The 15,695-nt window shown below is 43.2% G+C and overlaps 2 protein-coding genes across 2 annotated transcripts; one reads left to right on the forward strand and one right to left on the reverse strand.

Annotated features, from left to right (window-relative positions):
* The first annotated feature begins 417 nt into the window (after window positions 1-417).
* LOC115158993 (uncharacterized) lies at window positions 418-3,849 on the forward strand. Its single transcript, XM_029708410.1, has 2 exons — window positions 418-1,675; window positions 2,596-3,849. The coding sequence occupies exons 1-2, from the start codon at window positions 548-550 to the stop codon at window positions 3,373-3,375; spliced, it is 1,908 nt and encodes a 635-aa protein (XP_029564270.1). The 5' UTR covers window positions 418-547; the 3' UTR covers window positions 3,376-3,849.
* Window positions 3,850-4,607: 758 nt separating this feature from the next.
* On the reverse strand, window positions 4,608-14,107 carry LOC115158144 (myeloid-derived growth factor). The gene is made up of 6 exons (XM_029706730.1): window positions 13,910-14,107; window positions 10,221-10,271; window positions 9,933-9,994; window positions 9,617-9,698; window positions 5,780-5,852; window positions 4,608-5,542 (listed from the first exon to the last, which is right to left on the reverse strand). Exons 1-6 carry the CDS (start codon window positions 14,051-14,053, stop codon window positions 5,463-5,465), a joined length of 492 nt encoding a protein of 163 aa, XP_029562590.1. The 5' UTR covers window positions 14,054-14,107; the 3' UTR covers window positions 4,608-5,462.
* Window positions 14,108-15,695: the final 1,588 nt, after the last annotated feature.

Genomic DNA, 15,695 nt, shown 5'->3' on the forward strand with positions numbered 1-15,695 from the left:
GTAACTAACTGCTGTATGCTATGGGTGCAGTGTTGCTATGGACTGCTGAGCCAGAACCGGAGTAATCAGATGAGAGCTGGAGTGGGGAGGCTCACATGGAGACACAGCGTCTACCAGGGATTAAAAAACAGGAATCTTGATTGAAGTTCCACTAGTCTCCCTCCGCAAGCGGGATATAAAGGGGCGAGAGACAGAGGGAGAGAGAGAGAGTGACAGAGGGAGAAAGAGAGAGGTACAGAGGGAGAGGGAGGTACAGCAGTGAGAAAGAGTGGGAGGAAGAAAGAGCGAGAAGGGGAGCCAGCGCAGTGCGGGCGGGAGGGGGAATGAGTGAGAGCCAGGGAGAGAGGGGGAGAGACAGGAAGCGTGCCACAGCAACTGAGCCAGAGATGCAGGGAGGGAAAGCGAGTGAGAGGCAGACACAGGCTTGGACAGGAAAAGAGAGCAAGTGGGTGGGGGTCTAAGAAGAAATAATCGGAATACATTTTTGGGGGGGAGAAAGAGGGAAAGAGCAGGAGAGAGAAGTCAATGAGAAAAACATTCCATGTGAATGGCAAGGGCGGGAAGCTGGAGGAAAAGCTCATTCTTTAAGGAGTCTTCCTCTGTGACGGCTTGCTGGACTGCTTCTATCATGTTCTCAGACACCAGAGTTCCTGGGGAGCACAGAGGCTTTCAACACAGCAACCCTCATCTCAACCTCTGGCTTCACAATGGACTCAGGGCCCACCACAGTGAAATGGGTCTCAATGGGCAGTGCAGGCGGGCTGACGCCAACCTTACCTATCCCAACAGAGTCAAGAAGGTAGGCTTTACATCACAAGAGGTGTTGGACAACATACATGGGAAGGAAAGGACGGGTCCCCATTTGAATGAACTGGGTCTAGAGGCTAGGAGTCTGCGCTTCGGCTTGTGGGAGCATCGTGTGCAGCCAGATTTGAGCAGCCAAGAGGGCAGTCCTTCCAGGTGGAGCCATGGCCAGTCTCCAGCACCAGGCCTGAGACACAGGGCGTCTGTCAGGGACCACTACACAGAACGCTCCTTTGTTGGGAACGCCCGCCAGACTTTACTACACCCTTCAGTCAGGAAGTACGTGAAGGCCCCCGTCCTCGCTCAGCCAACACAGTTCAAAGGTCAAGATGGCTGTAAAGTGCCTGTTTGTTTGGAGGACCAGCTTTGGGGCTATTCCAGACAGACTTGTCAGAGAGACCTTCATACATCCAGCTGGGTGGATTCAGCTACAGCCACACAGGGCTTACCAAGACACCAGAGTTTCAGTTCCACCTTGAGATCCAACAAAAAGAATGTCCAAAACAGTCAGAGAGACTTGACTAGACCAGTAAGCGGACCAGAGACCAAACTACACCAGCAAGACTTGACTAGACCTGTGGAGGGTTACAATGGACCCAGCTCTCTGCATGTCATCTTCTCCACAGAGATTCCTCAGAGAGATATGGGAGGTCCCACTCTCAGACCCCAGCAGAGTCCCAGTAAGCCATGTCCCGCCCCTGAGGACATCCAAACCAGGCCCCCCAGAGGTGACCAGGGCTCCAGGAGTGGGTCAGGCCTGACTGGGTCAAAGAAGCACCAGAAGGTTGTCCGGGATCAGATCCGGAGAGTGGTGGAGAACTTGGAGGAGGTTCTAGGAGGCCTGAAGGACATCCATCAGGAGATGAAGGAGGTAAAGACATTTATGTTTGCCTATAAGTTACAGCTATGGTCTGTCTTTGATGGAAGGATTTTAAATTGTTTCTGAGGGAGAGCGAGATCCTGGTATTGTCATATAGCCTACAAATATTACAGCTAGGATCTTTTGATGTTCCTTTGATATTCGTATAAACAGATTATCACGCTATTTCAGGTCCTGAAGGGACTGCGAAGAGCAGTTGTACCGTGGGCTATTTTTGCACGTCCCAGAAAGAGCATAATCCCAGTCCCTACTTTACTTTTACAATCATTAAAAAGAGGCGTCTACATTGATATACACTGTAATACTGGCATTCAGAATCACTGCTTGCAAAGTGTCTATCCACCACAGTGTGACAGTCCTTCTATGAAACAGCACAGAGGTGAAGATTTCACTGAATTTTTAAAGGTAGGAAGTGGCGTTCGCTATGCTCCATTTACCTAATGTATGCAATGGTTGAAAGTGATGCTCAGCAGGGGTACCGTCTCCTCTCCAGTCCTTCCACCACCAGATGCTGACCGGGGACCAGCTGGAACCATGCTTTTAATCCATTTATTGAACCGCCTGAACCTTGCCCCTCATCCTGTAAAAGTGACACGTAAATCGGCTCCTCACAGTATCTGGCTGCATCTGAAAGCACAGCCCGAGAGTGAGAGTATTGCAAACGTTACAAAGTTGTATTAATGTGTAGAGAAACATCCTGCGACGCTGTTGCAGTGTGGCCAGGGAAAGTCTCTTCGCAGACCAGGTCAGGGACCTGAAGGAAGACGCCAGAGAACTTGAATAGTTAAGTGAGGGAAAAACAATTAGTCTAGCAACAACACGAGCACACAGATCAAACGTTTTCTCCAGTCTCATTTTCTCCCCGTCTCTCCAGCCTCATCTCTGACCATGTAGCCTAATCCCTCTCACAGGTGGTGCAGCAGATTGAGCTGCTGACCTCGTCCATTGACCTGAGTGAAGAGGAGGCCAGCCCCAGCCTGCCCAGCGACAGCAGCTCCAGTGGAGTGGCAAAGGGCAGCAGCCACCAGAGGCTCAGGGGTGAGGAGGCCAGGCAGGAGGAGGCAGCTGTGTCTTCCCCCATCAGGACTAACTCACTCCAGCCTCACAACCCTGCCTCCAGCCTGGTCTGCCTCCCCCACCAACCTGCTCCCAGCCTTCATAGGAGTAGCCCTGTTCGCCCTCCCACCCCTGCTCATTCCCCCCTCAGTACCAACCCACCTCACCCCAACACCCCTGCTCCCTCAGTCAAGAGTCAGCATTACCCACACAACCCTGCTTCTTCCCCCCAAAAGAGCAGTCTACATTACCCCCTCAACCCTACTCTCTTTCACAACCTTGGGCTTTCCCCAAAAAAAAGTAGTCCCCCTCCTCACCCATCTGCCCTTGGTCTTTCTGTCACCATAGCGAACCAAGCAGGGCCACCCATTGTGGAGCCTCTCCCTGTCAGACCACCCAGAGACCCTGAGACCCAGACCAGGGTGGAGGGGCTGAGGCCAACATCTGCTAAATCACTGGGGCTAACCCAGGGCCAGATGGCCCCTCACGGCCCAGGGAGAGTTCCAGGGACCAGGGGCCGCAAGCCTCCTCCTTACCCGCACAATGGACACTTTGACCGGGCAAGTAAAGGAAAGGATCCCAGGAAGGCTCCCCCATACACTGTGAAAAGAAGACTGCTCTCGACCACGGTGTGAGGGAGGCCGTTGGCTGGACAGAGCCACAGTTGCAGGAGTAGAGGGTGATTTAAGGCTCGCCACATTGAGCAGAGACCAAATTTCCAAGGCGACGGGAGGCGTCTCGGGGTGAGTATATGTCAGCAAAGCCATGCTGCGTTTGTGCTGACACCATGTCCCCCTTTCTGCCTTGGCTCTGACATCTTAATAGGAGGATAAGAGACGGAAACAGCTGGTTCCACTGCACTTGTAACGACTAGGGCCCGATGCAGATGCTCACATTGCAGGATATTGACAGGGCCAAATAGGAAGTGAGAACGTCTCTTTGGCGTCACGTCTCTTGGCTGATTTGGTTACCCTGTGCTTGGATGTGTGTCGGGGGGGGGGAGACGGGGACAGCTGATCATTAGTCCTACCCTTCAAAGGGCCCGTGGTGGTGACGCAATTGCATTTCCACTGCCTCTAGCTTGACCCCCCCTCCTCCACAAGCGCCATCTGTTCCCTGTAAATGTCAGTCAGGAGATACAGAGGAAGAGAGAGAGACAGGGAAATGCAGGCCAGACTGTCTGAGATCATTTACGCGAGAGACGTCATGACTCCCTCATTGGGTCGTATCATCGTGTCTGTAGTTCAGAAGCAATCTAAATGTGCCATTGAATGTTGTAGATCATGTGTGTAATTTGATGCCCTCTTGTGGACTTGACATGGACTTCAGCAGATGCTTTTGGACTGGAAACATGGTTCTAATTAGGAATACATGCCAATGCAATTTTAAACAATGTTGGCTCTGGCTATGTTTTTTGACGCTTAAATAGACACGGGAAAGTTCAAAGTAAACCATTTGAGTAGTAACAGATGGACAATAGTAATGACGTGTTTATAGTTTGGTTTGAGATGGAATGCAACTCAACCAACAGAAAAAGTGAAACATTGGCAAATAAAGGAGCCATTGGAGGAGAGAGTGAAAACAATGTATTGCCAAGACTGATGTGCACACATACATTTGTGATGTCCAAAAACGTTAAGCCTTTTGAATGACTTAGCGTAATAGCTCCATTCTTATGTGGAACATTCTAGTTACACTGGATATAATGCTATGGAATCTGCTGAACTGACAATGTGTGCACTGTAAAACAAGAGCATGAGATCAGCACACTCAACTTTTCTGAAAGTAATCCAAGCTGACAACCATCACGCAGCAGGGACTTTCTGATCAAGCACAGCTCTGTCAAAACAAAACAGGAGAACAAACATTTCACATTCCCAGACATGACTTTTATTGGAGCATACGTTGCACATTGTGAATCAGAACACAGTAGAAAAGACTTTTAAAAAAATTTAACTTTCTGTTTGTCTCTCGATGCCTGTCAGCGCCTTGTGGCATTTCCTGTTGGGACCCCAGGGACTCTCGCTGGCGAGGAGGGGGACTCCACTATCAACACAAAGGTCCTCCTCTGGACAGAGGGATAAACCTGGATGGATATGGTACGTGCTGCTAGCTACCTGTCCCATAAATCAAGGCAAGACAGTACATCTCTAATCCTGGTGGGCCAAATGAGTGTCTGTTCTAAAGCTCAACCTAGCTTCAGTAAGACTGTTGGTAGGAGTAAAACGTCATCAACCGCATTGAATGACGATTGGTTGGTTGAATCAGGTGCTCCGTGCAGATCAGAAACACAGAAACTGGGCTCCCTGCCCTACTGTCTGGGTTAACCATTTACTTGCAGAGAGAAGCAGCTGATTGGAAAAACCATAATTGTGTTTACGTGTGCACGATGAAGACAATAGACTACTCACATTTCCCTGGCTTAGCATAAGACTTAGAAATCCTCTGAGACTACTTCTTTCTAAACCCGCCAAGATCAGACATCCCCATATACATTATCATACAGTAAAGCCATATTCCTAAAAAAAAAAAAAAACTCCCCAAAAATATATAGATTTATTGAACAGTAAAGTTGTAGACCACCAAGCTGATAGGCTGTCCTTTGTTTAAATGCCATCCATTTGCCACTGTCGTGGACAGTAGAGCACATTGCCTGCCTTGAGAGCTCGCCTGGATCTCACGATAGGACGATATGACAATAGTCATTCAGATTTCCAGCCAATTAGAGCTCATCGTGTCGTGTCCGGCCAATAATGGTCAGTTTGGAGAGCTCAGCGCGGAACTTCCCGTCTTTGTGGGTCACTGGAAGGGCGACAGGAGAGGAAATGAGTTACCGCATCATCATAACAAGTACAACGTCCAATCAAAAACAACATTCAGTAGATTGTTGCAATAAATTGTAGATTAAATCTTCAGTTTGGGATATCATAGCTATGATGGCAGAATTATAGATCCATCATCAATTCCATCCAGTTTTGAGCTGCTGTGACAGACAGATGGAGTGTAGTAGATCAGCAGTAAGCAGACTAGTCATCTCACCTGTAGAATCTCCCACAGTGAATTCATCTTCCCTCAAAGTCACATCCCTCTGTCCTCCCGCTGCAGTCTGGGACTGTGGAGAGGATGACAGCAGGGGATTGACGAGAAAATAAATAACAAACAAAGGAATGGGAGGGTGGATGGAAAAAGAGAGTCATCACAGCAGAGGCAAGGAGAGTTAGTGGAGAGACAAGGTTGAGGAGTTAATCTGCTTCTCAGGAGCGCTGGTTATTTTCATCACAACGTTTAGTGAGTCATTTTTTTCTTTCTGTCTTTTCCCAGGGGACAGTGACGGCAGGAGGAGAGGTTGAACAGTGCTGTTCTGATGACAGCGTCTGTCTGGGGATTTGTCCTTGCGAGGGCAGCTGTTCAACAAGAGCCCTGTGGTAGAGCGGTGTGTGTGTGTGCTGCGATGTACAAAGCCTCCTCCCCCTGTCAGATTCCTCAGAACAGCGTTTCAGAACAGCGTTTCCCTGAATGGAGTTTTGGAAACCACTGGTGGGTTGCCATTAATTCGTGTGGAGTTGTGGTGAGAAACTGGGTCGTGACTACAATCATTGGTCTAGTTTACTTAGTAAATCAGAGGGAGATATCACAAGCTTACGGTGATCGATGGGTGGGTCGCAGCACAAACAGGTTTGGGAATCACTGCCTTAGAACTCTGTGTGCAACATACATGTGACGCGACTAATCTGAGACCGATGCCTGTACTCTGAACACTGCAGCATTCACTTTGGAGAAGAATACATTGTTAGATCTGCATGCAACATGCTAACAATGTATTCTGACTGCAACATATACAGTTCTCTCAAATTCACCCCCCTACAGAGCCCTTAACAGGGGACAGGGGCATGTTCCCCCTCAGATTTGTCCTGTTTAAAACCAATAAACTATTTTGTTACATTTGTTGTTTCTCTAATACTACTAGCCACCTAGGAATGTTATAAAATATGCTTTGCCTAGACCAGATATTCCCAATCTCCCTACCTCATAACTAGCTACCAAGAAGCCATTTCAGGCAATCAGTCAAGTTAGAGTAGCTAGCTTGTTTAATCAATCAATCAAGTTAGAGTAGCTAGCTTGTTTAATCAATCAGTTAAGTTAGAGTAGCTAGCTTGTCTATTTTAGCTGGGATGCCTGCTGGCAATATTGGTAGACTTTAAAAAAGCAAGCAATTACTAAACATACTGAATACGACTCACATTTCTTTCCATCTTTTAATTTGACTCTATACTCCAGCATTTTGGATTTGAGAAAATGTTTTTTCTATGAGGCGACAATACATAATGTCACCTTTCATTTGAGGGTATTTTCATATGTTTTACCGTTTAGAAATGAAAACACTTATGTAGGCAATCTAGTCCCCCCCCCCATTTGATGGTGTCAATTATTTGGACTAATTCACATAGTGTTACATTTAGTGAAATGTAATACTTTGTCCCATATTCCTAGCATGCAATGACTACATCAGGCTTGTGACTCTACAAACTTGTTGGATGCATTTGCAGTTTGTTTTGGTCGTGTTTCAGATTTTGTTGTGCCCAATAGAAATGAATGGTAAATAATGTATCGTGTCATTTGAGAACTTATTGTAAATAAGAATATGTTTCTGAACACTTCCACATGAATGTGGATGCTACTATGATTGATTTAATAGGCCTACACTAAGGGCTCTTTTTTTAACAAACCTAATGCAATGTAAACCTTAACGATAGGGTTATAAAATGTAGCTATTTTTCCCTGGAGGAATGATGAGTTCAATGAAAGGGCTGGGTTTTGATGGCTTAAAGGGATACTTCGGGATTTTGGCAATGAGGTCCTGTAAATACAGTACTTCCCCAGAGTCAGATGAAGTCATGGATACCATTTTTATGTCACTGTCCAGTATGAAGGAAGTTAGTAGTGTCGTGAGCCAATGCCAAATAGCGTTAGCGCAATGACTTGAAGGAAGTTTATGGGCATCTTGCCATTTTCGCAAATTCTGTTGATGTCTTCGTGTTGTCAACCAACTCCAAATCGGCTGGGGGCACGGAACATTTTTTCTAGTCCATTGTGGATTGATACAGTTTATTAAAGTACTACTTAAGTAGTTTTTCGGGGTATCTGTACTTTACAACTTCTACCTTCCTAAAGAACATTATGTACTTTTTATTCCATACATTTTCCCTGACACCCAAAAGTACTTGTTACTGTTTTTTATGCTTAACAGGACAGGAAAATGGTCCAATTCGCACACTGGTCATCCCTCCTGCCTCTGATCTGGCGGACTGACTAAACTAACATGCTTAGTTTGTAATTAAATATGTCTGAGTGTTGGAGTGTGCCCCTGGCTATCCATAAATTAAAATAACAAGAACATGGTGCCATCTGGTTTGATTAATAAAAGGAATTTTAAATGATTTATACTTTTACATTTTTATAAAGTATATTTTAGTAATTACATTTACTTTTGATACTTAAGTATATTTAAAACCAAATACTTCTAGACTTTCTCAAGTAGTATTTTATTGGGTGACTTCCACTCAAGTATTTTTTTAAATTTTTAAATCAAGGTATTCTTACTTTTCAGTCAAGTATGACAATTGGGTACTTGTTCCACCACTGCATTATGGGAATATAGCCTACATGGAGGGGGTTTTATGCACATCCAAAATAATAAGCTGGCTAAAATAATGTAAAAAGGATAAACTCCCAAACTTGATATTTTAATAAAGCATGAGTCAAACCCTTTATGATAGTGTCGGCTCCTTGGTGAACGCATTGGGTACCCCCCCCCCCCAAAAAAAACAACCTTTGAGAGAAGGGGAGGCTATGGTTTTTAATCAAATTAAATGGGGGGGGGGGGGGGAACATAAGTTTATTATGTTTCTAAATGAGGTTTATGTGCACTAAAATCTCATTTGATGTGCATGTTGGGAATGTGCGTCACGGCTGGATAGGCTGCGCTTCCGCTGTCAAAATCCATGCCATAACCATGCGTGTTACCAGCTTTAGGTTGGTCTTAAAATATCCCCACCAGCGCTGCCTGAAATTGGCATGTTAAGGACACACCTCAGATATTGCCACCCCTCCCATCTCCGCGCAAGCGAGCTCAGGTAAATTACCAATCCTGGTGCTAGTGTTTGAAAACAGAAGAGCGCTGACAGGTCGGAATTGCAAACAAGTGTGCGTTTGAAAATTGGGCTGCCAGCCAGCCGAAAATAGTTCTAAATTAACGACACCTTTTAAATGGGGGGACTAGATACATAAAGTGCTTTCATCTCTAAACGGTAAAAGATATGTATGAAAATACCCTCAAATAAAAGGTGATGTTCTGTACTGTCGCCTCAAACATTTGATCTCAAATCCAAAATGCTGGAATGTAGAGCCAAATTAAAGGTTTTAGCCTCACTGTCCAAATAAACACATACCTACAGTATGTGACTTGCCATAAATCTCTGATAATCTCTACCCATATAAAACCCTATACTAGCATTGATTTAGCTTGCCATAAATCTCTCTGATAATCTCTACCCATATAAAACCCTATACTAGCTTTGATTTAGCTTGCCAGTAAATCAGGATATGAAGTCAGACAATGTGTAGGTACACACTGGAAGCTCAGAAGAAGTGTTTCCATGGGGATGTGCAGTTTTACCTCATTATCACAGACAGAAAATGGTGCACTTGAGCCGGAAGACAAGTCAATGCTACAGCAACGATATGCTGATATTGGACACATGTTATCTTCTTTATACAATAAGACATGTTCGCAATGTTTCTGCTCCAATGCATTATTATGTAGAGATGCAGATATGATAGCAAATTAGATTACCCATCTGTATGTTGGATACTTACATATGCGCTGGCATATTCAATCTTGGCTCCTTTCAGCTCGGCCTTGAACTGAGTGAAAAACAAGTAGGACTTCCCCTGGGGTCTGTCAGCAAAAAGGAAGAAATCAAAAGACTGATTAAATCACTACAGAAGTCTGATTCCGCTATTAGTTATTTATTAGGCAAAGCCAAGATGACAAACTGGAACTGATTGACCTGGGACATCTCGTGGTGAATAACCACCATGCAGCACTTGAATGAGTAAGTAATTCAGTGTACATGGATCTCTGCATCCTAACGTCTGTTGTTCAGAGTGGAACCTCTGATTTACAGCTTACCTCCACACTGAGCAGGAGAACAGGCCGTCATCATCGCTTAGGCCCACACTCATCAGCCATTGCTGTTAAAACAACACAACATGAATACATGTTATTAGAATATTAAGATATCTGAGGAGTATGACAAAGGTTGAAATGTACTTTCTGTTTTATTTTCGAATTGAGTTGTACACTAGAAAGCTATTAATCCATTTACAGCAGGTAGCCTATGTTTCAACGCTAGACTAGAATGAAATGTCCTGTTTATTAGGTTGAAATAACCTCGACTTTGATTAGGATACAACTTACCTCATTGGTTCCCCCTTGTGATGCATAAGTAAATGAACATTCATATTCTCTCTGAAAGAAGTAGGAATTGTAGAAATGAATTACATTTTCTTGGTGATTAAATGGAGCCAGGAATGAACATAATTAATAGACAAGACGAATGTGTGTTAATTGTTTGGGAGTGAAATTACAGCTACCGTAGCTGATTAGCTCATTATTTCAAAGATCTCCAATTTGTAATAAATAGTGGCACTTGATTTTCAAATGTATAGGCTACTATTGTATATTTAAGCAATAAGGTCCGAGGGGGTGTGGTATATGGCCAATACACCACGGCTAAGGGCTGTTCTTAGCACAGCACGGGGTGCCTGGATACAGCCCTTAGACGTGATATTGGCTAAATACCACAAACCCCTGAGGTGCGCTATTGCTATTATGAAGAGGTTAACAACGTAATTAGAACAATAAAGTTGTTTTGCATCATACTCGTGGCATATTGTCTCATGGTGCTTTTAAGACAACTGGGAACTTGAGGAAAAAAACTAGGTCATATCATGACGTCAGTCGTCAGAAAGTCGGAGCTCTAGAAAGATGCCAGTTTCCGACTTGGATGACGGTTCAAAACTATTTTTCCCCAAGTTCCCAGTTGTCAAACGCACTGAAGTCAGAAGTTGGAGATTTCCTAGTTCCCAGTTGTTTTGAACATGGCATCATTTACCACGGCTTTCAACCAATCAGCATCCAGGAGCCAAACTACCCAGTTTAAAATGAAGTAATAAGACATGAGGTGTGGTATATGGCCATATACCACAAACCCCTGAGGTGCCTTATTGCTATTATAAACAGGTTACCAACGTAATTAGAACAGTACAAGTTATTTGTATATACAGTACCGCAGCTTTCAGCCAATCAGCATTCAGGGCTCGAACCACTCAGTTTAAAATTGTGATTGAACATAAAACATTAGCTGTGTTCGAATACCCATACTAACATACTTAATGAGTATATACTACATTCATTTGTAAACGAACGGTATCCTTTCAGTTGAGTGTACTAGCACTTCACCTGTCTACCGGGAGTGGATGCTGTGGCTATGCAACTTGCTTGCTTGTTAGACATCTTACTACTTCATTAACAATGTCCATTGAGAATGCACAACAACTAGACCATTTAGCTAAGCTAAGAATGACTTGATTATACACGTCAATAAGCGTATGGTAGTTAGATAGCATATAGTTAATATAGTGGCAAGTTCGATGTATTAGTAGCCAACTAGCGTTAGGATGGTAGCTAGCTAACATACCAGTACATACAAGCAATTGCTGTAATGATATGCTATGCGGTTCGTAAAGGCTAGCGAAGCTAACAAATTGTCAGACAACGTAACGTGCAACGTAACTTATTTGAAAAGGCATTACTTTATTACATTGCCTTGACATTTATCATAATTAGTTAAAGCAATTAATTTGTATCTGCTTTCGTCAGACTTTGGCTGCATATTTTCCGCCACTTTCTTCAAATCTGAAAATATTGTGAAGCCACGGAAAGTGTCCAAAAGCTCGGAAAGTGTCCACTGCTTGTATACTTTGGATTTTGGCGAATGTAGTACGACATCCGGGAACTTCAGGCATACTAACTATATCCATACTATTTACTAAACAACTTTAAAAAAATTAAAAATTAAAAAGAGACACTCAATTTCTGCTGATGCCAACTTCTAGAAGTCACAGTGGGGCAACAGTATTTGGCTTTCACATGCCTCTGAACGCTCTGCTGGAGTCATTACAATGAAAAATACCTTTGGTAGTAATATTCTACACTCGGACTGTGACCCCATTGATCACTTGATTTGTCTTGTGATCAGTTACAACGACATTACGCTCATTACTGTAAACTTCTACGGGTATAACACCAAACATGAGAATGATGAGTTGCTTGAATCTGTAGAGAAACACATACTTCATTGGTTATCTAAATGTCCCAATTCCTTATTATTGATAGGAGGGGACTTTAACATTACTATAGATAATTCAACTGATTGGTTGGCCTACCTGGGGGCCATCTATCAGAATTTGGTTTAATACTTTTTATGGAAAAATTTGATCTTACTGATATATGGTGAGAGGTTTCAGGCTGATGGATCATTGACTTGGAGTAACAAAACAGGTTCCAGACAATCCAGGATAGATTTTTGGCTTATATTCAAATGTATTGATAGTGTGTTACTACAAATATTTGTACTACTGGAAGCTAAATTGCTCCGTATTAAGTAATTATATAGTTAAGTGAGGTTAAAGATCTGCTCTCACACTTTTGGGAAAGGGCTTGTGGAGAAAAATCTTATTGCTAGAACTGGGAGCTCTTTCAATTTGAGGTGGCCAAAGACCTTAGAAAATCTGGTAGTCGGCCTCCCGAGTGGGGCAGTGGTCTAAGGCACTGCATCGCAGTGCCACTAGAGATTCTGGGTTTGAGTCCAGGCTCTGTCACAGCCGGCCGCAACCGGGAAACCTATGGGGTGGCACACAATCGGCCCAGCGTCGTCCGGGTTAGGGGAGGGTTTGGCCGGCAGGGATGTCCTTGTCCCATCACGCACAAGCGACTCCTGTGGCGGGCCGGGCGCAATGCACGCTGACACGGTCGCCAGGTGTACGGTGTTTCCTCCGACACATTGGTGCGGCTGGCTTCCGGGTTAAGTGGGCATTGTGTCAAGAAGCAGTGCGGCTTGGTTGGTTGTGTTTCGCCGGACGCACGGCTCTCGACCTTCGCCTCTCCCGAGTCCGTACGGGAGTTGCAGCCATGAGATAAGACTAACTACCAACTGGATACCACGAAAAAGGGGTAAAAAAAAGATATATATAAACATTTGAAATCTGGTAGTCATCTTGCTCAGACCAGAAGAGCTGAGGCGGAAAAGGTGATCATCTCAGAGGTCCCCAGCCAGCCTCTTGGGGAGGAGAAGATGGAACTGATTGAGTTACAAAATAAACTGGATAATATATATTATATAGAGAGATTAAATAAACTGACTTGCCTAGTTAAAGAAAGGTTAAATCTATTCAAAAAACGTCCCTTTTGTACTGATTTGTTGTAAATAAAAATACAAAATATATCCATACTATGACCAATAAGCAATATACGTCAAATAGTACGGTTAGTATGAGTATTCGAACACAGCTATTGACTCTGGAAAATTAGCATGGGGGAAATATAGCTCAATTCTAGACCAATGAATGGCCTCCTTGTGGCACTCTAGTAGAGACGTGTCAGCATATCAGAGGTCGTTTCCTCATCATCATGCGACGACCAAAGCCTTTTCAAAATCTTGGTTGTTTTTAGATATGAATTCTAATTGAAAACTGTGAGTGGTGCCATCATATGCCTGGTTGTTATTTTAATTAGCAAGCATAGCTATGTGAATATTCCACAACAAGATAGCTTGCAGGGAATTATCCAGCAAGTTAGCATGCTGGCTAACCCTCTTTGGCTAAGCAGTCAATTCGTATGCATATGTGCCACACACATTATCTAATAAATAGTAAGATAAACAGCTCCTTGACGACAAAATTGTACTGAGCACACAATGCAGCATACACGACTTCACTAGCTGACTAGCAGTACTGTTTCCTAGCTGAATGTTGTTGCGAGCTTTCATGCATCACAGCTCTCTACCAAGCTAGCATAACTAACGTTAACTAGCTAATATCGTTTACCATTTTCTCGGAGAACGTGTGCACCTCTCCGCCGGGTTTTACGTTGAATTCCACCGTTTTCGTTCGGTCATCGGCACTAGCCAATGCAACTATTAATGTTACAAACAATAAAGCAAGAAAAGACAAGTTATTGACGATGGCCATTTTGGTCTACTGATATTGAATGGTTTGCTGGAAGTGATGTATATAAACCCTGGATTACAGAGGCTATGTATTGGCCCTTGAGAGGATTTGAAGACACCAGTCGGCCATATTGGCACTCCCCAGTATTTTATTTTTTATTTAACCTTTATTTAACTAGGCAAGTCAGTTAAGAACAAGTTCTTATTTACAATGACGACCTAACCATGACGACGCTGGGCCAATCATGGCCGGTTGTGATACAGCCTGGAATCAAACCAGGGTCTGTAGTGACGCCTCTAGCACTGATATGCAGGGCCTCAAACCGCTGTGATCCTCCATAGGAATGAATGGAATTGTACAGTATTTCAATTTCAACTACAAGTATTTAAGTTATTTTTTTTACTGGGGATAGTAACATTAGTTATCTCTAAAAATGATGCTTAAGGAATATGTTTTTATATATATTTTTAATGTTTTATGTTTAGCTCACATAATACAATGTAAAAGTATGCATTACGGTGTCTGTAATATAATACATGTGGTAAAAAATAATGTACACATTAATAAATGCATTTCTATAGCTTCTAAAAAAAAGATTACAGCTGTAGGGAGTGCTAAGATGGAGGCATGGTGGATTCAATACAGCTCCTCCTAAAAGTTGTCTAGTGTATAGTGTATATATAAATCGATGGTTGCTAGATAAACTGCGCACAAATAACTGTGAACTCGGATATCTCCGACTTCAGTGCGTTAATGATCTGGGTCGGAAAGTTGGAGCTCTAGAATAACAAATTCCTACTTGGATGACCGGTCAAAACGATATTTTTCAGTCTGAGCTAGTTTTTTCCCTAAGTTCCTAGATGTCATTAACGCACTGAAGTCAGAGATCTCCAAGTTCCCAGTTGGAAAGTCGGACCTCGAGTTCCCAGTTGTCGTGAAAGCAACAATAATTTTTGTGTGAGTGTCATCACATGGAAATAAAATAAAATGTTATTCGTCACATGCTTGGTAAACAATGCAGAGAGGGAGAAAAGTAATAACATGTAATAATAAATACACAATGAGTGATGACAACTTGGCTATAAACACGGGGTACCAATACCGAGTCGATGTGTGGGACACAGCTACTCATTCCAGGGTTTGTCTTTATTTTTACTATTTTCTACATTGTAGAATAATAGTGAAGACTTCAAAACTATGAAATAACAGATATGGAATCATGTAGTAACCAAAAAAGTGTTAAACAAATCAAAATATATTTTATAATTGAGATTCTTCAAAATAGCCACCCTTTGCCTTCATGACAACTTTGCACACTCTTGGCATTCTCTCAACCAGCATCATGAGGTAACCACCTGGAATGCATTTCAATTAACAGGTGGGCTTTGTTAAAAGTTAATTTGTGAAATGTCTTTCCTTCTCAATGTGTTTGAGCCAACCAGTGGTGTTGTGACAAGGGAGGAGTGGTATACAGAAAATAGCCCTATTTGGTAAAAGACCAAGTCCATATTATGGCAAGAACAGTGTACAGTTAGTTTCCTTGTTTTCCCATCCAGAATGGTTCTTCTTCACACTTCTACCTATTTGTGTCTGTCTTGCTGCTACATCAAATTAAAGATGGTGTGTAGAAAAATAAGGTTAATGATGAAAATAACAAGCTTTT

Source organism: Salmo trutta, chromosome 22 (assembly GCF_901001165.1).
Source record: "Salmo trutta chromosome 22, fSalTru1.1, whole genome shotgun sequence".
Classification (NCBI taxonomy): Eukaryota; Metazoa; Chordata; class Actinopteri; order Salmoniformes; family Salmonidae; genus Salmo; species Salmo trutta.

Excerpts from the sequence above, each read along its gene's own strand:
- LOC115158144 (XM_029706730.1), bottom strand. The coding sequence starts at position 14,053 with ATGGCCATCGTCAATAACTTGTCTTTTCTTGCTTTATTGTTTGTAACA. Across the intron at positions 9,995-10,220 it reads CACAAGGGGGAACCAATGAG|CAATGGCTGATGAGTGTGGG; the intron begins GTAAGTTGTATC and ends TTGTTTTAACAG. Across the intron at positions 5,543-5,779 it reads CACTGTGGGAGATTCTACAG|TGACCCACAAAGACGGGAAG; the intron begins GTGAGATGACTA and ends TCGCCCTTCCAG.
- LOC115158993 (XM_029708410.1), top strand. The coding sequence starts at position 548 with ATGGCAAGGGCGGGAAGCTGGAGGAAAAGCTCATTCTTTAAGGAGTCT. Across the intron at positions 1,676-2,595 it reads TCCATCAGGAGATGAAGGAG|GTGGTGCAGCAGATTGAGCT; the intron begins GTAAAGACATTT and ends TCCCTCTCACAG.